Here is a 23,576-nt window from a genome sequence, read left to right as displayed (position 1 = left end):
GTAGTGCCTAGGAACAGATGAAGTTGCATGAAGAACTGGGAGGACCAAGTAGATTTTCCATGGGAGAAGGAGGATATGCCCCTGACCTGAAAGATAACTGACATAGCCTCATATACTCTTCTTTTTAGTGGAAGGTTTTAGAATTCAGGAAACAAATTAGTACTGATAGAGATTAATTTCAGTTTATCTTGTGAGCTTGAATCATCACTTTGCCTTGTAAATATTTACAATTCTTCTATTAGCTATGCATTCCCCTGACATTTACACTTTATTCATAAGCAGCCTCTGTTTTGACCTATAATTGCTAATAAAGATGGATAAGAGCACCACAGATTGAGGTTGCCATAGATCACTATGGAAATGACACACTTTCCTGCTTCTTGTGAACATAACATTTGCTTCATGTTGGTCTACTCTGAGAACTCACCTCTTCAGAGATGGAGGATGATTTCCAGAATGTTCCATGTGAAATTGAATGCAATAGAAAAATCAAGTCCCTGCTGCCCTGTGAACCAGGATATTTGGTACCTCATCAACGAGGATAAATTCAGCACTTTCATGAAGCACAGAAACCCAGGTGCTAATGTATAAAACTAGCTCACTCTGATTTTGTGGTATTCTGAGGGGCTAAGGAAGGGCTAGATCTTTGTCTGATTTCTCATCTAGTAGGCCAGCACTTTGCTAGGCTCTTGTCCCCAAAACACTAGAAGAACCAGGTGGCTTCCTTTTTGGGCATATTAATCTATTCTTAAAATAATTTTGAGAAATTGTCCTTTCAACATTTTAAACTTGTTACTTAATCTTGTAACTTAATCTTGTTACAAAAATGCACACATCAGTGTAAATAAAAACTAACATTTAAGCTGCATATGAGATTTTGAATACTCAAGACTCACATTCTCTATATTACATAACTGGCTCTATTTTCTCAGAGTTTTCCCTTTTTTATCCCCTAACTACATTTTACCTGAAGGTCTTATAGCCATAAAAAAAATGCACTGTGTCCCAATCTGAAACTATGGTCTTTCTTTGGTGAGCTGTCCCTCTCTTTACTGGGTCAGTGAATGACTCCCCGTTCATCTAGGTGACAAAACCCTTGAGAAATGGTCCTGAAGAAGCTGAGAATATAATTAAAGAGACACAGACATATACCACAGGCAAAATCATTTTGTTGACCAAAGCATTTTTGAATTTGGTAAATATTAGCTAGAACTAATAAAAGTGCAGTGGAAGACAAGACATAATGCCTGACCTCAGGGAATTCATGGAATGTGAGAGGGAGAAAACAAGAGTGAATTTCACAACCTGTGAGGGTTTTATGCTCTGATTGAACAACATCGGACCTACAAAGGGCCTCGGGGAAGGCCCTCAGGCCTCTCTCCCAAATTTACCTAAATGGCTCCTTGTAATCATTTTGGGTATGATGTTTAGGTTTCTTTCTCTTTCTCTCTCTCTCTCTCTCTCAATTAGATTCTAATTTTTTGCTTATGTGTTCCTTAAAGTAATTTTGAGAAATTGTCCCTTCAACATTTTTAACTTGGTATCTAAATTTTTTGTAAGATAAAACAGATGCAAAGGTGTAATTTTCAGCATATTACAGACATTAACATGTTAAAATAAAATAGTTGTTAACACTCTTTTAAATGTATTCACTAGAATTTAAATGTCACAGAATCTAAACACACAGTCACCCATATGCACATACACACATGCACACACTCTCACACATGCACTTGGAAGCGTGCACACGCGTGCGCACACACACACACACACACACACACACATATTCCTTGGAGAGTCTCCTTGTATTCATACCCCAGCTAACTTTGAAGAATGCCATTCTATAGGCCTTTTTCTCTGATGCCTTATGTATTTTTTTGTGATGCCCAGTAACTGTGTCCCAAAACTTGGCTAAACACTTTACATGTATCACCTCATTCAAACCTAACAACCCTCTGAGGTCAGTACTGTTATCTGCATTTTACTTATGAATAAAATGAGGTTAAGAGAAAGGGTTTGAATCCAGGTCTTTCTGACTTCATACCCTACATTCTTAACTGCTACGTTATACTTAAAATGCACTGCAACAGAGGGATTTTAGTGTTAAAATCAATACTACCTGCTTCGCTTTTCTCCATAGTACTTGCCAATATCTACTAGGCTGTATAGTTTATTTAGCTATTTTTAGGCCTCCCTACTCCCCCAGCCCAGAATATAGGCTTCAAGAATGTAGGGATTTCATCTTTTTTCACTGCACTTTTCTCAGTGCCTAAAACAGTGCTCAATAAATATTTGTTGAATAATGAACTAGACTTGTTGTTATGAAGTCATTAAGAATCTAAGAGAGTCTAGACATACTACATGCTACATGCTCTGATCAGCCTTCCTGGCTTCATTATAATTGGGTAACAGTATGTGTAGATCAACAATCTACTGGATTTGGAGTGAAGGATTTTTATGTGTCAGTCAGTACCAAAAAAAGAAGGATCTAATTACACACCTGAAGTGCTTGCTGAGCAGCAGTAGAATGGTGAACTATATTTACCTCATTCAAGTTACCAAAGAGAACACAATCAGGTAGCTTTGTTTTAGGGCTATGATAGGGATGCATCTTGAGCCACCGCAGTGTACTATTCAGGGCTTGGGAGTCTGGGTACATAAGGGCATCCTTGGAAATCTGTGGCTAGAACCTCAATGAAATCTCCCAGAGCTGAAGAGCCTTATTATAGTGTTTTGAAGTGTATTACTTTGTATAGTTTTCTTAGTGGTTGAATATATATATACATATATATATATGTATATATATATATATGTATATATATATGTATATGTATATATATATATATATATATATATATATATATATACACAACTCATCACATTCTACTGATAGCAATGTTTTCCAATTTGAGTGAAGTGCAGAAACTTTTCATTTAGGTTTCCATATCCTCCTCACTTTTAAATATCATTGTCTTGAGTATCAGATAGTGTTATAATTTTTGTGCCAATTGTCATATATAATTTAGAAAATTTCTGGAGATAGTATATTATATTTACCTATATTTCTGCCTTTCCATTGCTCTTTCTTACTTCCTAATGATGCAAGATTTCTTCCTTTATTATTTCTTTTGTAATATGTCCTTTAGCCATTCTTGAAGAATAAATCTGGCTAAGTGACAAATTCTTTTTGTTTTCCTTCATGTGAGAATGTCTTTATTTCCCCTTAATTCCTGAGGTATAGTTTCATCAAATACAGAATTTGCAGTTTACAGTAATTTTCTTTCAGCACTTGAAAAACAGTGTATCACTTCTTCTGGCCTCTGTTATTTCAGATGAGAAATCTGTTGTCTTTTGAATTGGCGTCCCCCTATAGGTAATGTGTTGTTTCTTCCTGGCTGCTTTCAAGATATTTTCTTTGTCTTTAGTTTTCAGAAGTGTAATTACGATGTGTCTGGGCATGGATTTCTTTGAATTCATCCTATTTCTAATTCACTTAGCTGCTCGATCTGTGGATTTATATGTTTTGTTGTATTTGGGAAATTTTCAGTCATTATTTCTTTGAATATTCTTTCAGTCCCATTATCTTTCTCTTCTTCTAGGACACCAATGTTACAAATGTTGGATCTTTTGTTATGGTCTCACAGGTTCCTGAGGCCCTGCTTGTTTGTTTTTGGTTTATTTTCTCTCTGTTGTCCAGATTGGGTAAATTCTATGGATCTGTCCTCAACTTCACTGATTCTACCCTCTGTAAGCTGCACTCTGCTATTGAACTCATCAGTCGTTTTTATTATTTCTATTATTTTTCAGTGCTATAATTTTCATTGGTTCTTTTTTTATAATTCCTACCTCTTTTCTGAAATGTTCCCTTTTCACTTGTTTCAAGAGCATTTGTAATTGCTTGTTGAATTTTTCTTATGATGGCTACTTGTCAGGTAATTCTAATCTCTGGTTCATCTCAGTGTGGGAATCAGAGGATTATCTTTTCTCATTCATGTTGAGATTTTCTTGTTTGTTTTATTTTTTTGTATGATAAATGATTTTAATCGTATCTGGACATTTTGGCTATTAAGTGAGGAGACTCTGGGTCCTACTTAAATTTTTTATTTTAACAGACCGTTACTCTGTTTAGATTTAACATATTGGTTATAGCCTACTTTTTATGGGCTGTGGTTCCAATGATAGTCTAATTTTCAGAGACTTGATAGTACTATGTTGGTCTTCTTGGTTTCTCTCCTGTCTCTGGGACCCCCACTGGTACTTGTTGGTACTAGTTGAGAAAGTGAAGGAGCTTTCGGAGAGGAGTGGCCTGGTGCCTTTAGGTGGGGGAAGGGAATCTCCAGCCTGCAGAGACAAGAAGCACTTTTGGGACTGTAGTGGTTGTAGTGCTTGTAGTGGCAGGAACCTGCTTGCTAATGTCCCCTGTCAAGTGGAGTCTCTGGGTTGGGAGAGGGGAGTCTCTACCTGGTGGGAAAGTTCTTTGGTGGGTTATTGTTAGGGGAACATTTAGTTGGTTCCCCTTGCTATTTCCTCTAGGCTAGAATTATTGGCAGGACTCTTACTCAGTTTGGAGGAAGCATAAAGCTATTTGGCCGCCTTCTCTTGCTAGATTTGGTGTCAGGAAAGGCTGGGTCTGGGTTACTTTCTCTTGAATGCCATGCCACTGTGTTGTTCCCTTGGTCCTCTGGTCCCTAACTAATTCATCTTCCTCCTTCTACCTTTTAGTTGTCTCTTATGTTATTTCCAAAGCTTTTAGTTATGCTTGGCAAGAAGAAGCAGAGACAAACAAGTCTACATCATTTTGCTCAGATCAGAAGGTCTCTATGTAAGCTTATATAGGCCTAAAATCTCTCTAGACAGGTACACAAAAATTGCCTTCCCTGAGGAGGGAATCTGGGGAATATGAGGCAGGAGAGAAACTCTTTTTTGTATATGTGCTTGCATATTTTCATTTTAATCAGATGAATATGTTATCTAGTCAAAAATAAAATGTAAAAGAAGAAGGAAATCTTCTAATTCAGATTTGCTTTCAGGGGCACAACCAAGAATTGCAACAGTGGTCAAGCAGTGTATGGATTCAATAATTTGTAATTTTATTAACTTTCACTGACTTTTTAAAAATTTTTTTTAATGTTTATTTATTTTTGAGACAGAGAGAGACAGAGCATGAACGGGGGAGGGGCAGAGAGAGAGGGAGACACAGAATCGGAAGCAGGCTCCAGGCTCTGAGCCATCAGCCCAGAGCCCGACGCGGGGCTCAAACTCACAGACCACGAGATCATGACCTGAGCTGAAGTCGGACCCTTAACCAACTGAGCCACCCAGGCACCCCAACTTTCACTGACTTTTAATTTCACTGTATTGTGACTGCTTTGATCCCGATCTCTAAATGTAAGAATAATGTTCTCAGTGGATTTTCAGCCTGCTCATACATTTTGAATAACTTGCAGAATACAAATGTGTAATTTAGATAGAAGTAGATGCTTTTGGCAGCATACTATCACCTTAATCAGCTGAAAAAAATGATATTTGTATGACATTAAAAGAAAATTAATAGCAAGACACTGATTACATGAAAAGACTTTAGGTTGTAATTATTAAACTTGCAAACAACTCAGCATAATTAGTGCCTTAATTAGGATATGACCTGAAATTTTAGCTTACAAAATTAATTGAGGCAATTAAAAGTCACATTTGTAAAGTAAAGTGGGTTTTAAAGTTTACAAGGTAGTTAGATATCACTTTTTTTCTCATTTTGGGAAGCATCTTTAGAGGTAGTAAGCTTGCCGTGCAATTGCTTTGATTCCAAGCCCCCACCTCCAGCATAGTGTCTCAGCCTGAAGCCTTAAGGGTCAAGTTTAGTAACTCTCAGCTATAGGTTTCCACCCACAGGAGGCTGAGCAGCTCCTAGGCACACTCCTAAATAACTCTGGGGAGCAGTGAAACAGTGAAGACTTACTGTCCCCAGCACCTTAAGTGAAATGTAAACTAGAAGATTGATATTGACTTTGATTAAACTCCTTGACCATTTTCATGTAACTATTTGGATACAAATGGCAATTTCACCTCTGTCATTTATTCTCCAGCACATGCTTCTTGAAGGCATTTCAGGTACCACAGTTTAGCACATGGTGAAGGTTCCAATCCAAAGCCAAAGAATTTCCCATCAGTAGGTAAAAACAGTGAAAACAATAAATATTGGTGGGCTAGTGATTTGTGAAAAAATAAATCTAGACTCCTACCTTCATTACTTACATCAAAATAAACTCCAAATGGATCAAAGATTTAATATAAAAATAAGTTATAAATGTACTGGAATAAGACATGGGTTAGTATTTTTATTGTAATTGAGAGTGGCTTTTTAAACATGATAAATAAAACAAAATCCATAAAGGAAATTTGCCTACTTAAAAATTCTAAACTGCAATATGTCAAATAAAGTACAATAAGTTTTAAAAACCTAATTCAAAGTCAAATCAAGAAAAACTTTCTTTTATATTTTCATTTATTTTTTTCTCTTTAAAGGCAGATCTTTATTCCTCAATAAGAAAATAATGAGATACTTGGAAATAGGCATCATGATTTGTGTACAGGGATATTAAGTATGGGGAAAATTAAAAGAACTTAAACTTCAAAAAATATCTCATAAAATAATTACAGAATAGCCATAGGGTACGGTCATTAAAAAAAATCAATACTTAATAATACCAAGATATTTTCATGACAGAACCTTGGAAAAGATAGAGGGTATCAATGAATCCAATCTGATTTTTTCTAGACCAAAAAAAAAAACCAAGAAAAAAACAAAATATCAATAATTACTGCTAGAGATAGAATTATGGATAAATGTTATTGTCTTCATTTTGAGTAATTTCCAAGTTTTGTGCTGTAAGTAAACTATTTTTTAATCAACACTTTTTTTTTTATTCCTTGGAGCTTTAAAGAAAAACATATTTGAATTTTTCCCAAAAATAGCTAACTTGGAACAAGATCAAGTATGAAAAATCAAAATTGAAGACTTGAAAAGCATACTGTATAATACAGGAATAGTGACAAGCCTCCCTCCCTGCTCCCCCCACTCCAGCTTTTTTAAAATCCCTCTACCAGATTCCATGATGGTCTATCATTTGGGTTAAGTTAAAACTCCTGGTTATTCTCCGTGACCTCTCTCTCTGACACTGCAGGCCTAGAACACAGGCTTCTGTTTCCTAAGGCCCCAAATCATGAGAGCATTCTTTTTAAAAGTCAGTGTCACACTTGTCTATTCCTAACTGCCTATTTTGTAGAACAGGGAACATCAGGTTCAAAACACCGATGACTTGGTTTTGGCAAGAAGTTTATGTCTTTAATTGGGAGCACATGCCTATCACAAAATAACTATCACTAGTAGTATAAGAAATGTCATCATTGAACTTCCTCTGTACCTGTAAGTTTTCTTTATTTCTTCATTTGATGCTCCCTTTTGCAGACCAAGGACTTCATATAGAGCTTCTCCAGATGTAGACATAGTCCGCTGTCTTTGGTTAGGTAGGTTACATGCCATTTTCTCAGGCTGTAAAACAAAGAGGGGAAATAGCCATGAAGGTTATGCATACTGGATCCCACTCTCTAAAGAAAAGATAGTTTATTTTTAACCTTTTGTAAAATGACAATCTGAAATACATTTTTGTGCCAGCCACAAAAGAAGAGGAGAAAAGGGTTAGGAGAGCCAAAAGTGGAGCTTCAAGTCAGGGTGTTAAAGGCTATAGGCAGCCATGCAAATGGAATATGGCTTTGTCCACATGGTTAGAAATGTAATCTAAATACCCAGCTAGTTCAGAATTGTTGAAAATGAATCCTCACAGGTCAGGCATATGCAGATATTTTTTTTTTGCCAGAATTTGCATAGCTCCTTTTATGTATGTTTTCCCGATTTAGCTAGGCAATGGAAATAATCTTCCATTTTACAATAAAAGACAACTTTTATAAATATCAGGGGGAAAAAATCATCTGAGTGCCAGGTTAGAACTTCTCTGCAGCTATGGATGCCAAAGACCCCACAGTGCTCATGGGTTTTGCACTTGAGATAGATCCTTTCCCTATGGTTTATAAAGAAGGGGCTGGGCTATCTGACCCAAGGAGCCATCTACCTGCCATGCTTTGGCTCTAGGGAAGGTGAAGAGAAGCAAGCATACCTGGAGGCATACCTGTATCCACCACTTAATCTCTCTAAACCTTCATTTATAAAAGGATAATAAAGCCCACATCACAGGATAGAAAAAGAGAACCACTTTTATTAAAAGCAGCCCAGTATGTAATTCTGAGAGTGCACTGTAGTCGATTTGGCCTGGCCATGACCAGCTGCATGACCTTCCCTATCTGTAAACTGGAGATAGAAATGTGCCTAAAATCATGGAGTTGCTGTAATAATTCAGTGTATTCATATATTAAGAAACAAAGACATAAACCATTGTTCATAGCACCATTGTTCATAATAGCCAAAAGGTAGAGACAATCCAAATGTCCATCAACAGGTGAATGAAAATATGGTACATATACACAATGGAATATTATTCAGCCATAAAAAGAAATGGAATTTTGACACATGCCACAGCACAGATGAACCTTGAAAACATTATACTAAGTGAAATAAATCAGTTACAAAAGGACAAATATTGTATAATTCCTCATATATGAGATATCTTGAATAAGTAAATCTATAGAGACACAAAGTAGAATAAAGGTTATTAGGGGCTGGGGGACATAGGGAATTAGTATTTAATGGGCATAGAGTTTCTGTTTGGGATGATGAAGAAGTTCTGGAAATAGTAGTGATGATTGGAAAACACTGTGATTGTACTTGATGTCACTAAATGGTACCCTTAAAAACAGTTCAAAGAGTAAATGTTAAATTTTGCCACAAAAACAAAATAAGGAAAATAAAAGCTACTTAGATTGTAAGCTCCCCTGACTAGAAGTTCCTTGAAAATCATTGTCCATTTCTTGGCGTTAGGCCTTGTACAGCAAGTGCTGTAAGAGTGAATGCCCCTACCCCACTTGCGCTCTCTCTCAAAAAAATAAATTAAAAAAAAAAAAAAGAAAAGAAAAGGAAGACCGAGGCAAAAATCTTGCCTAGAGGCACCAAGGACAAATGCTTGTTTTGTGGCACAGCTCATTGTTCCTTCCTCAATTAGCAACCTGTGAAAAGAGTGTCCCTAAAGGCCAGAAGGAGCCTCTTCCCAAATTCCTGGTTCACCCAAGGACCTTCACCAAGAGGAAAAGGAATCCTTACTCCAAACAGCTACAAAACAAAATCTAACTGATGCTCATACTGACTAGCAGCCATTCAGTAAATTATAGCACTTATTTTCATTGTTGTGCTAGTTTACCTTTCTTGTCTACCCATTACAACTTCCTAGGGAGTAAGCAATTCAAGACTTGGGGTATGCCATTCATCTCTGTATTCCAGGCTGACAGGTCAGCCCTATCCTGCAACCACAGACCAGCTGATTATTCACAATTGAAGGAAGAATTGCCTGAGTAACTGACACCCTCCCTACTTCCTTCTCTGTCTCTTCTGTCCTACTGCCACCACACAGAGATATGCTCAGGATACTGATACTCTGCACCATTCATACACCTGTGGTTGCCAGGAATGAAGGCAACCAGTAGGCTTCTACAAGTCATACTAAATGCCACAAATGAGTGGGTTTGGAAGGTAGGGATTTCTGTGTGGCTTTGTGGACAAGGAGTAGGGCCACAGTCATCCTACTTGTCTCTCTTAGACTTTAAGATGTCACTGGTTAGCAAGATCCCCAGAGTCACAAACTAAGAATATATCAACTCATGATTGAAATTTTAGGACTGTAAGATATGGAGTTAGAGATCATCTAAGCCAACTTAACAAATGCTTTTTGGGAAATTTGGGCCATAGATCATTGTAGCAGACTTTACTTATTAGTGTACTAGTTGTCCTTTCTCTGAGGAATGCTTAGGTCCCTATTGCAACATATGCCTTTCCTGACACTTGCCTCAGTCTTACCTGATCTCAGTTGAGTAGACCAAGAGTGGGTACCAAGGCAGACCAATCAGAGTCCTCCCCTAGCATTTTTTTTATATATAGGACAATCTCACAGATGGTAAAATCAGTAAAATGTAAAATTTAGGTATTGTTGGCTGGCCTGAAATGACAGAAATTGAAACTGATTTGAAGAAGAGGAGCAGTGGCTAGAAGATGGGGAGACAGAGCCAGTAGAGTTCAATCCCATGGTTCTAGTTGTTTCAGGGTGCACTTGCAACTCTTCCACTCCCACAGCTTGTCAATCAACTCTTCCTCAGATGGAACCAAGAAAATTCCTCCCCATACCCAAATTTACACACATGTTTTTCTTTTAAGCATATTTTAACTAGGTTTTTGGTCACTGTTAACCAAAATTCCAAGTGTCATGTACTCTCTCAATTAAACACCACCAGGGCTTCCCCAAGCACTTCCAAAGGAGGCTAATCTTAAATTATTGCACCTACTCATCCTTTAAAGTGAATGTGGCTTCCTGATACTTGGGAATTAATACTTTGGGGGAAATAACAATAATATACTAAGATATTCTAACAGATTCATTTATATATATTGTGTAAACATTACTAGTACAGATAAAAGGAGCAGTGATAAATCTATCCTAAGACCCTTTCATAAAGAAATTTTGTGGAGAGCTATTCAGGAACACTAAGAAGAAATAAAAATAAGACAAATAGTTATTTTTGTTTTATCTATTTATCTTTGTATTCAGCATTCCAAAGAAATAGTTTCAATTTGAGGGAAAAAATGTATTCACTCTTCACCCATCTCTCAGATGCCATGGCTCCCATAAATCAACAGATGGTCCTAAAATCAATTTTAACAAAACATGCACAATTTCCACAGTTGTGAGTATCATGCTGCATGACCAGCTTTGATTCCTTCCTACTTGGGTCTTGCTGTCACTAATCCAGGAAAAGGATTTACAGGTTATGGAAGATAATCTTTTAAACAGGTTATGGTAATACTCACAGCAGAAGTTCAAGTGTTTAGTCAAAGCCTGCAACGCAGGCCAAGTCTTTAGGGAGATTTCAGACTAACATGAGATACAAAACTGTAAGCCAATAATGAAACTACTGTTTAGAGGTTGAACAAGTACTGAGGATAGATGAAGGAATTTTCTGGAAGACAGGGATTCTGTTTTCTGCCAACAGAGGCCCAACGTTGTCCCTGGGATATATTAGGTGTGTGATAAATGTCTGTTGGGTAACTAAATCAAAAATGAGTGGTTAACTTGAATGAGAATGTTAGGGAGAACTTCACAGAAAAGATGAAATCTGAGCTGATAATAAGACTACCACTTATTTCCGTAGAACTTAGCATATATTTCTATTATAGCTCTCGCATGTAAGCCTAACCTCGGATCTGCATAGACGTGGTAGCCATTGCCTTTCTTGACCATTATTTGCATAAATCAACAGAAAAGACGACTTCTGGGTTTGGGGGCTGAAAGAGGAGGCAGGACATTCTGACATTGTGACTGGGACTTTTTTTTTCTAAGACTACTCCCTTCAAACTTATCCCAGGTATAGAAAAGAGAGATGGGGTCAGTTGGGGGCTACCCTTAATCCTTTCCAGAGAATAGTCATGGAAACAGCCTAGGATCTATACTTCTATACACATTCCTCTTCCTAATGGAAAAAAGGAAGGCAGATTCTATCTCTCAAATAATTTCATACATAGAAACTCACCAGGAAAACTTGCTATTACTTTGGTTTATGTATTTTTTTAAATCATGTTTTTTTCTGTTTTAGAAATCCAATAACACTGTAATCTATTCCTACTAAATAAAATCCAGTAGCTGACTTGCTTTATGGTATGGATTGAACAATATTCAGAGTGGGTTGTTGTAAAGAGTTTGGAAATTATTATGTTTCACCTTCTTTGCCCTATTCCCAAAAGATTGCCTTTCAAACAGATGAAGTCTGTTGATTAAAGTACTAAAAAAAAAAGCGCTTTTGCATCAGTACTGTAACACAAGAAAAAGATAGTTGGTCAATAGTTGGTCACTGTGGTGAGTTGTTAGCGGACTCTACAGACTATAACATAAAGGGACCAAAAAACTGCAAACTTGCCTTCTGTACATCAAATAGCAACAACATGGCTCCTTTCCTGTCTCTATGCTGATATAGAAACCAGACTTCATACATTATTGATGTAGATGACATCTAGCTTCAAATGCAACAGTGTAATTCAGTGAAAAACTTAGTTGTATAAAAATGTATAAATACAGATATATGCTCTGAGAACATACTAACTACAGAGTGATAGTCAAAACATCTAAAAACTCTCCTTAAATAACCTTAAACTAAATAATGGAGCCATACCTTTTTTAAATTCCTTATGTAAAATATAATATTTATGAATTCTTTTTTTGTAGCCTTTTGAATTCTAATACTCCAATGTAAAATTCAGGTCTTTATTATTTATTCATAGTCCCTCATCTATTAGCCATCCAATGTAGAAAAAAATGTTGTCATGCAAAATTATTAAGTAAATTAATTTTGATCATCCAGTACATGATATTTAATCTTCTGAACTTAAATTACTTTTTGGTACATTACAATTCCATTAATATCATAATTTCTTAAAGCACTGACCACTATTCAGTCACATATAGCTCATCTGTCTTTTGATAACAGATATAATTGAAAGAAGGTTCAGCACTCCGATGATGATGGGTATACAATTCAATATAAATACTTATTTCAAAGATTCTAATTCCAGGAGTTTTACAAATGCTGTTTTAAAATTTTCATGTTGACATAAAATATTCTTTTCAAAGCAAAAGATGCTTCACCTATACTATTATGTCAATTCTGAAAATTGGAAAAAATCAAGCTATACCTTTCTTGAAAGCATTCCTTCAAGACAGAAAATGATGGTGGGCAAGGAAAATTAGATCATTAAACGCAGCAAAAACACTTTCAATGGCTGTCACTGGTGAAACCAACATGCTTTGCCATTTTCTTATTATTTTTGTGATTCCTCCATTGAAATCTATTTAGTGAAGTAAAATTTCCTTATTCAAATAACATTGTATCTTAAAGCTAAACACATATCCAAAATGCTAACTAAGCCTATGTTTAAAAGTAATACTTCTCCCTAGCATAATTACTCATTATAGAAAAATAATTATCTCTTAATCACATTGATACTTATATAAACAGCGACTTGAAGATGGGACCACTTGGAAATGTTAGAAATAACCCACAGTACCTGTTCCTATAACTCCGATTCTGTGTTCTCAAAACAGGAACAACTTGCTGTTTTTAACTGGTCTGGAAATAGATGTGCAAAGAAATAAAGGAAGGCAACAATGAAAGGAGCTATTCCATACCTGTTCCACTGTTTCAAAGCAAAAGGCTACTCCTTTCCATTGTTCTCATCCAGGGTTAAGCGGGTCAGTGGAGTTAGATTACTTTTCATTTGTTACTTCATCAGCCAATTGGTTATCCCTCTGGAAAACATAACAAAGAGAAAATAAAACATGCATGATAGTAAAGGCTGCCATTACAAGGCACCAACTGATACCAAAATATATGCTACATTTACTGTTGATCATTAGTCAACTGGTGCTTGGCTCAACCAAATGCTGCTATGGAACTGCCTCCAGGTTTCCCTCAGAACTTCCAATTAAGAGAATATGCAGAAATAAATAGTGTTGATGAGGATATAGAGAGAAGGGAACCTTTGTGCATTGTTGGTGAAGATTTAAATTGGTTATAGCCACTATGGAAAACATTACAGTTTCCTCAAAAAAATTAAAAACAGAAATACCATACCATTCAGTAATTCTACTTCTGTATTTACTCAGAAAAAATTAAAACACTAATTCAAAAAGATGCACTTCATGTTTACTGTAGCATTATTTACAGTAGCCAAAATATGGAAGCAACCTAAGTATTCATCAATAAATGAATGGATAAAGAACACACACACACACACACACACACACACACACACACACACACAGAGGAATATTACTCAGCCATAAAAAATGATGAAATCTTGTCATTCATGACAACATAGATGGACCTAAAGGGTATTATGCTAAGTGAAATAAGTCAGACAAAGACAAATACCATATTATTTCACTTATATGTGGAATCTAAAAAAATAAAACAAAATTAAAACAGGAACAGACTTATAAATACAAAGAACAAACTGATGGTTGCCAAAGGGGAAGGGATAGGGAGATGGGTAAAAAAGGTGAAGGGGATTAAGAGGTACAAACTTCCAATTGTAAAATAAATAAGGTCACAGTATGAAAAGTATATATAGGGAATATAGTCAATAATATTGTAATAACATCATATGGTGACAGAAGATAACAACACTTGTATTATGATGATTTCATAATGTATATAATTGTCAATTCTACATCTGAAACTAACATAACATTGTATGTCAACTACAATAATTTAAGAAATACTGGAAAGAATATGTAACATCAATAAGGAGGATACTTTAATTGCTCACTACATCAATCCAACTGTTTTCATATTTGAACATTTTAGTTGAATCTTGGTCAATTGCCTTGGTCAAGAGGCACTGAGCCATAGTGGTAAATGTGGTAGTTTTAAGAATGAAGGGATTAGGGTGTCTGAGTGGCTCAGTTAGTTAAGTGTCCAACTCTTGGACTCTTGATTTTGACTTAAATCATGATCTTGTGGTTTGTGAGATTCTCTCTCTCCCTCTCTCTGTGCCCTACTCCCATGTGCATGGGAGCATTCTCTCTCTCTCTCTCTCTCTCTCTCTCTCTCTGTCTCTGTCTCTGTCTCTCTTAAAATGAATAACTAATAAACTTTTAAAAAAAGAATGAAGGAATCTCTTGTTAAAACAATGCTCTAGGGGCACCTGGGTAGCTCAGTTGGTTAGGCATCTGACTTCAGCTCAGGTCATGATCTCATGGTTCCTGAGTTCAAGCCCCACATCAGGCTCTGTGCTGACAGCTCAGAGTCTGGAACCTGCTTTGGATTCTGTGTCTCCCTCTCTCTCTGCCCCTCCCCTGCTCTCTCTCTCAAAATAAATAAACATTAAAAAATATTTAATAAAAATGCTCTAACTTTCATATGCAACAAAAGGTCAAACCACGAGGACAATTCTTACAATTTTGACTAAGATCCTATGACTGAAAAAGTCTTAAATGAGACAGGTATTACTCTGAATTTGGGACAATGGGGTCTGGTTCCTGAGGCTGAAGGCAGAGTTTAAGCGTGTTGCTTGGCACAACAGGTAGGAAGCCTAGGGTTATTTTGTGAGAACATTTCAGAGAGCAGTCTTGTCTCTAGATAGTACTGATTTTTTAGATACAAAGGAATAAAAGGCTATTTCCCATAGATCCTGACTTCCAGCCAGAGTTTAGGAAGCAGCCTATCATCACTCAGAGAAGTGGGTGGGGAAAGGGAAGCTAAAGACATTTAAAACTAAAATCATGTCAGCTTAAGGACAGCATCCTCTGATGAAATGAAAATAATGGCTATAATAATACCTATCCTTCTCAAGCTATTCCAAGAAATAGAAAGGGAAGGAAAACTTCCAGACTCATTCTATGAAGCCAGTATTACTTTGATTCCTAAACCAGACAGAGACCCAGTAAAAAAAGAGAACTACAGGCCAATATCCCTGATGAATATGGATGCAAAAATTCTCAATAAGATACTAGCAAATCGAATTCAACGGCATATAAAAAGAATTATTCACCATGATCAAGTGGGATTCATTCCTGGGATGCAAGGCTGGTTCAACATTCGCAAATCAATCAACGTGATACATCACATTAACAAAAAAAGAGAGAAGAACCATATGATCCTGTCAATCGATGCAGAAAAGGCCTTCGACAAAATCCAGCACCCTTTCTTAATAAAAACCCTTGAGAAAGTCGGGATAGAAGGAACATACTTAAAGATCATAAAAGCCATTTATGAAAAGCCCACAGCTAACATCATCCTCAACGGGGAAAAACTGAAAGCTTTTTCCCTGAGATCAGGAACACGACAAGGATGCCCACTCTCACCGCTGCTGTTTAACATAGTGCTGGAAGTTCTAGCATCAGCAATCAGACAACAAAAGGAAATCAAAGGCATCAAAATTGGCAAAGATGAAGTCAAGCTTTCGCTTTTTGCAGATGACATGATATTATACATGGAAAATCCGATAGACTCCACCAAAAGTCTGCTAGAACTGATACAGGAATTCAGCAAAGTTGCAGGCTACAAAATCAATGTACAGAAATCAGTTGCATTCTTATACACTAACAATGAAGCAACAGAAAGACAAATAAAGAAACTGATCCCATTCACAATTGCACCAAGAAGCATAAAATACCTAGGAATAAATCTAACCAAAGATGTAAAGGATCTGTATGCTGAAAACTATAGAAAGCTTCTGAAGGAAATTGAAGAAGATTTAAAGAAATGGAAAGACATTCCCTGCTCATGGATTGGAAAAATAAATATTGTCAAAATGTCAATACTACCCAAAGCTATCTACACATTCAATGCAATCCCAATCAAAATTGCACCAGCATTCTTCTCGAAACTAGAACAAGCAATCCTAAAATTCATATGGAACCACAAAAGGCCCCGAATAGCCAAAGGAATTTTGAAGAAGAAGACCAAAGCAGGAGGCATCACCATCCCAGACTTTAGCCTCTACTACAAAGCTGTCATCATCAAGACAGCATGGTATTGGCACCAAAACAGACACATAGACCAATGGAATAGAATAGAAACCCCAGAACTAGACCCACAAACGTATGGCCAACTCATCTTTGACAAAGCAGGAAAGAACATCCAATGGAAAAAAGACAGCCTCTTTAACAAATGGTGCTGGGAGAACTGGACAGCAACATGCAGAAGGTTGAAACTAGACCACTTTCTCACACCATTCACAAAAATAAACTCAAAATGGATAAAGGACCTAAATGTGAGACAGGAAACCATCAAAACCTTAGAGGAGAAAGCAGGAAAAGACCTCTCTGACCTCAGCCGTAGCAATCTCTTACTCGACACATCCCCAAAGGCAAGGGAATTAAAAGCAAAAGTGAATTACTGGGACCTTATGAAGATAAAAAGCTTCTGCACAGCAAAGGAAACAACCAACAAAACTAAAAGGCAACCAACGGAATGGGAAAAGATATTTGCAAATGACACATCGGACAAAGGGCTAGTATCCAAAATCTATAAAGAGCTCACCAAACTCCACACCCGAAAAACAAATAACCCAGTGAAGAAATGGGCAGAAAACATGAATAGACACTTCTCTAAAGAAGACATCCGGATGGCCAACAGACACATGAAAAGATGTTCAGCGTCGCTCCTTATCAGGGAAATACAAATCAAAACCACACTCAGGTATCACCTCACGCCAGTCAGAGTGGCCAAAATGAACAAATCAGGAGACTATAGATGCTGGAGAGGATGTGGAGAAACGGGAACCCTCTTGCACTGTTGGTGGGAATGCAAATTGGTGCAGCCGCTCTGGAAAGCAGTGTGGAGGTTCCTCAGAAAATTAAAAATAGACCTACCCTATGACCCAGCAATAGCACTGCTAGGAATTTATCCAAGGGATACAGGAGCACTGATGCATAGGGCCACTTGTACCCCAATGTTCATAGCAGCACTCTCAACAATAGCCAAATTATGGAAAGAGCCTAAATGTCCATCAACTGATGAATGGATAAAGAAATTGTGGTTTATATACACAATGGAATATTACATGGCAATGAGAAAAAATGAAATATGGCCTTTTGTAGCAACGTGGATGGAACTGGAGAGTGTGATGCTAAGTGAAATAAGCCATACAGAGAAAGACAGATACCATATGGTCTCACTCTTATGTGGATCCTGAGAAACTTAACAGGAACCCATGGGGGAGGGGAAGGAAAAAAAAAAAAAAAAGAGGTTAGAAAGGGAGAGAGCCAAAGCATAAGAGACTGTTAAAAACTGAGAACAAACTGAGGGTTGATGGGGGGTGGGAGGGAGGAGAGGGTGGGTGATGGGTATTGAGGAGGGCACCTTTTGGGATGAGCACTGGGTGTTGTATGGAAACCAATTTGTCAATAAATTTCAGAAAAAAAAAAAAAAAAAAAAAAAAAAAAAAAATAATATTATGAGATTATGGGTGACTGTTTTTAAAAAGTACAGTTTATGTTTCAAATTCAGTTTAATATTTTTGGTAAAGTTCATTATTTTTGTATAATTAACCACTTCTTAAATCTTCTTAATCATTACTTTTTAATTTTTTAACGTATTGCCTAAGCCATGAGTTCTAAAAGTAAGTATTGCAAAACTCCTGTGTGAAGTAGAACTGTAGCTGTGCTTCATAGAGAAAACAGAGTTTCTATTTCATCTAGTCATTTAGCAATTAGTCACCTATTAGATCCAGGCACTGGGCTAAATACTAGAAATACACTGGTAAACAAAATCAAATGTAAGCTCTGGGTTTGTGGGTCACAAAGTTACAGCCTACCAAGAAAGGCAGATATTAATCAAATGATCATCCAAATAAGTATATACAAGAAACTTTGGAGAGATGTTACAAGACCATGTAAATCAGTCAAAGACACCTTCCCTGAACAAAAATAACCAAACAGAGATCTGAAAAGAACTAGATGAGGGGGTTGCTGGTAGAAACAAAATATATTCTGGGCAGTTGGAAGAGTATTCCCCACTGAACATATTGTCTTTGGGTGCTTAAATTGGAGAAATAAAGAAACATGCTGACATGTGCTCTCATACATAGGATATCAACACATACCTATACATATATGGTTTCTGATATACCATCTAAAAATATAGCCAAAGGTTAATGGGATCATATACCACTTAACCAGGGAAGGCTTTCTAGAAGTGGTGAATTTCAAATAATGTTTGTAAAAGGAAATAACTCATGGCAAGCACACAAATAATTCCTTGATGCAAAATACACTAAGTGTATTGTAAAAGTATTGCCAATTGAATCATTCAAGGTTGAAGAGGAGAGCTTAGAAGATATTCTACAACTGGACAAAAGTGGTCTCTCTGGAAGGTAAAAATTGGAAAGAGAACCATGTATGTGGTGAAGAGGGAGTAGTTTACATGCCAGTTTTCCCTGTGTATTCTATTTATGAGGTCTTCACCATTCCCTGAGGTGCTCCTAGAGACCTTTTACCTACCTCTCTCTGTTACTACATGGGGTTAGTGTTATTATAAGAAATGACTAGTACATCAACAAAGAATCTTCAGCAGGTACCAGATGACTTTGGATATTCAACCAAAATAATCTATCAATCATAAAAATTAGAGGGGAACCTGGCTGGCTCATTCAGAAGAACATGCAACTCTTGATCTCAGAGTTGTGAGTTCAACTCCCATGCTGGATATAGAGAATACTTAAATAAATAAAATTTTAAAAAATTTTATATAAAAATTAGAGTACACAGTATTTCATTTAAACTTCACATCTCTACAGGTGCAACTATCACTCATTTTTGAACATGTGATGTGCAAGGGCACATAGCCCCAACAAATCCTAATCAAAAGAGCCCAATACAATGAACAAAAGGAGAATTATCAATATTATGGTTACTATTTTTATTACCTCTCTACATTGTATTGTTATTACAGTGTATGGAATTCAGGCTATCATTCTGTAAATCTCATTTTTTTAAAATGTTTATTTATTTTTGAGAGAGAGACAGAGACAGATCTTGAGCAGGGGAGGGGCAGAGAGGGAGACAGACACAGAATCCAAAGTAGGCTCCAGGCTCTGAGCTGTCAGCACAGAGCCCGACTCCGGGCTTGAACTCATGGACTACAAGATCATGACCTGAGCCAGTCAGACACTCAACTGACTGAGCCACCCAGGCACCCCTCATTCTGTAAATTTCAAAGGGAAGAGTCTTTGGGGCAAGCTTCATTCTGTTAAGTGAATTTAGAAGGGAAAAAGACAGTTGATTGCTTGATCATGTAAAATGAAGAGGCTGTTTGCTACCATACCAGTGGCATCTCAGACATAATTATGGAATAATCCTGGACTTTCTTTTGTAAAATCAAGTGTTTATATATGTTTTAGAGGAACAAATTAATTCCTGTCATGCTTCATAATTTTCCAAAATTTAAAAATGTCCCTTTTATACAGAAGTTACAAAGGGCATGGCATTTTAATGTGCCTAACTCTATAATCTACATAGAAAGCATTAGAATATAGAATCATAGGAGACTATGGAGGAAGAACTAGATGGAAGCTCTTTCTAGAATAGCTTAGAAAGACTTTAAGAATTCTGGTGCATAGGCCCCACCAGATTATTCCAAAGCAAAATCTCTGAGTTATCTTGAAGTAAAATCTCAGAGTTGGGCTACACTCAGGCATTTTTAGGGCTCTAGGTGTTTCTAAATAGCTGCTCAGGTTGAGAGCCACTGTTCGTCACTTCCCTTATACACCAGATCTTATGGGCAGAGACTCCTCAGTTAAGTAACATGGAAAACAACCAAGCAGCTCTCTGGAGGAATTTTCCATTCCCTGGATATCCTAAGAAAACATTTACTAAAGATAATGGTATCTGTGTTATTAAACACAAAATAGAACTTGACTTTGCCTAATTTAACTTAGGAAGAACTATCCAAAGACAATAAAGACAATATTCCTATTTCTTAGACTTTGGGAAAGTCACTATAAGCCTGTGTCTTCTCTGTAAAACAGTAATGAAATATGAACCTTTTTACTTCTCAGACCTTTTATCAAAGTCTACAGTGTGCCAACATTATGCCAGGAACTTTTATAAATACAGAATTAATGATTGTTTTCTAGGGTTAGGGTTTGAGCAACTGTTAAGAAGTTATTCTCTTGCCCCCTAAAATTGGAACACAGTACACTGGTAGTGCTTTAAGCATTTGAATATGCCATCCTGGTAGATTTGATCTGAAATCTATAATTCATTAGTAGGTAGAATCAGTTGTACAACAAAGGGAAATTGCTCCCTTGTTACACAGTGCAGAGTACTATATTGGAGGTTGTGAGGGGTTCAGAGGTGGTAGTGGTGGTGATGATGATGATGATGATGATGATGATGATAATTAACTTGTTAACTAGATTATCTCATTAAAATCCTACAAAGGTATTAGGTGGTACTTTCATATCCTTATTTTACAGAGGAGGAATATGAAATTATTTTAGAGGAGAGGTTAAATGAATTGCCCGATGTCACCAACCAGTAAGCAGTAGACCCAGGCTTTGAAACCAGCTCGCTGTTTCGTGGTCTAAGCTCTAACTCATTTCAGTATTTTGCTTCAGAAGCTTATAGTCTAATTGCAGGAGACTACAGCCTGCGATACTCCCTTGCTGATCAATCTGTGACTGAACTAGATGGTGTATGTGTTAAAGCTCAAGAAAAAAAATTGTTGGAATAATGACTTTAAACAAGGAACTACCATAAGCACATTCATTAATGAGGTTTACTGTGTATGTAGTTCAGTATCAAGTACAGTATCTATTTGGTTAAGTAAAGCCCTGAATCTGAGACCTGTGTTACTGAAAAAAAATATATATCAACAAAGTCTTGTCCCCTGATTAGGAAACACAATATGTATTTCACAGGTGTGAAATTTAAACACCTTGTTGGGGTGCCTAGGTGCCTCAGTCGGCTAAGCATCTAACTCTTAATTTTGGCTCAAGTCATGGTCCCATGGTTCATGAGTTCAAGCTCTGCATTGGGCTTTGTGCTGACAGTGCCGAGCCTGCTTAGGATTCTCTCTCCCCTTCTCTTTCTCTGCCACTCCCTCTCTCTCTCAAAAATAAATAAACATTTAAAAAAAGGACCAACAAACCTACTCACTTACAGTAAACAATTGCTGTAATAACCAAGGAGGCTTCAGGTCCAACAGAAGTATTTTTTTGAACAAAATGTCTGTAAGCAGACTCTTGATCCTTGTTTTTACCAATAATTATTCCCTGTTCACATTAGCCCAAGATGTCTGTTAAGTTAATTAGCTAAAAAAGATAGAAGACAAAAACTTTTGCTTGAAGCAAAAGTCGTTTTCAATAGTTTTCAATAAGTGATCATTCTACAAATTGTCATCTGAATGTGGCTAAACAGCCTATGAAAACAATAGAGTACACTGAAACCAAAATAGTTGTCATTCCTATTTGTTTAGCATTTAGATGGTAATTTAATAGTATTGACCTTAAGATAAATCTTTATCTTAACTCTAATGAAGCCCCCTTTCGAGTGAAGCCTCACCCCACCCAGGTAACAGACAAATATTTGAAAGGGAAGGAATTGCCAAGGACTCCCTCTAGAGACTTTGTAACTTCACTTATATCACACTTGGTAATTTCCTAAGTGTTTTCACATGTCATTACATTATTTGATACTCAATGTTCATTTTAAGAAAGAGATAACTGGCTAAGTGTGGTCATGTGACTTCCCCCAAGAATGAATACCTACAATGATGAGTGGTAAGAAGCAGGAACCGGAATAAAATCTAAGTGCTCTGCTTCCAAATTCTGTGGTTTTATATCCTCATTAAGTAAAAAGGCTGTATTGAGCAATATAATTGTAAATGACAAAGATAATCTTTTTTTATCTGGTCACAGGCCTGAGGAAGCAGAGCAGTCCTCTCTGCCTTCTGGGTCCACTGCACCAGGCAGATTATGGCCTTGCACCAATTTCTAGTGTCCAAAGTGGATCTTCTCACTGGTACATTTCAACTTATTCATCAAAATAATAACAATTACCTTGTGCCTTCTATTTTAGATACACATTCTTCCCTCATTTTGTCAAAGTATTCTTTTTCAGCTGGCCTACTAAATTCCAATCAACCCATTAGCACAACTTTTGGTCTACAGGACCTTGTATCTTGTAAGGTAAATGGTGCTTTGCTGTTGACAACATACCAGACAACACATCATTGCTAAGAGCAGTCTTAATCTCTGCTAAGTGCCATTGGAGGTGCTCAGAGATGAATAGCTAATGCTTAGCCAACCTCTCCCAGGTGGCAAAAGTAGACAGATCCCATTTTGAATGAATCATGTAATTGGGTGCAGATTTTTCTGCAACTGCACACACGTGTGAATGGATTCCAGATATGCAAGGTTAGATGAGAATTGATGCTGGTGGTCTTCTCCCTCCTGCCACCTAGGTGAGCACCTGTCCAACTTGGGCTCTCCTTACAGGCCTCATAGCTCCAAAGCCAAGCCCTCACCTACAAGTTGACCTAGTCACCCTTTCCCAGGGCCCTCACCACCACTTCCATAAGCAAGCCTCCTAGCCTCCCCAACTCCTCTACACCTGCTCCTTCCAGACTCTTCAATGCACTGTAGAGTTTTCTGTGTTGCTCCAGAAACATGAACATTCTGCTGGATGTCCTCACTATCAGAGGTTGGTTAGAGCTGGTCTAAGACCAAAGACACAAAGACTGGTCAGTGGCTACCATCACTAGAGCTCTGCTACCATCTAGGTAATAACTGTTAGGACCTCTGCATTTTCCTCCACCCTCCTCACAGCATCTCCTTCTCTCAGTCTTCTCCATTCTCTTAGGGC

General features: G+C 37.1%; 1 protein-coding gene across 5 annotated transcripts in view; it reads right to left on the bottom strand.

Moving 5' to 3' along the window:
* The window catches only part of DNAJC5B (DnaJ heat shock protein family (Hsp40) member C5 beta), a 93,534-nt gene that overhangs the window by 55,439 nt on the left and 14,519 nt on the right, over positions 1-23,576 (bottom strand). For all 5 annotated transcript variants that reach the window (XR_007148727.1, XR_007148726.1, XR_007148728.1 and 2 more), the window contains 2 exons: positions 13,392-13,511; positions 7,422-7,549 (listed from right to left, as the gene is read on the bottom strand). Coding sequence is in view for 2 of the 5 variants with exons in the window: in XM_047842861.1 (XP_047698817.1) it covers positions 7,422-7,540 (119 nt within the window). In the remaining 3 variants the exon portion in view is untranslated. The remainder of the gene's footprint in view (positions 1-7,421; positions 7,550-13,391; positions 13,512-23,576) is intronic.

The sequence above is a fragment of the Prionailurus viverrinus genome, chromosome F2 (assembly GCF_022837055.1).
Source record: "Prionailurus viverrinus isolate Anna chromosome F2, UM_Priviv_1.0, whole genome shotgun sequence".
Lineage (NCBI taxonomy): Eukaryota > Metazoa > Chordata > Mammalia > Carnivora > Felidae > Prionailurus > Prionailurus viverrinus.
Note: the sequence above shows the minus strand (reverse complement) of the source record. Positions and strands in the feature narration are given on the sequence as shown.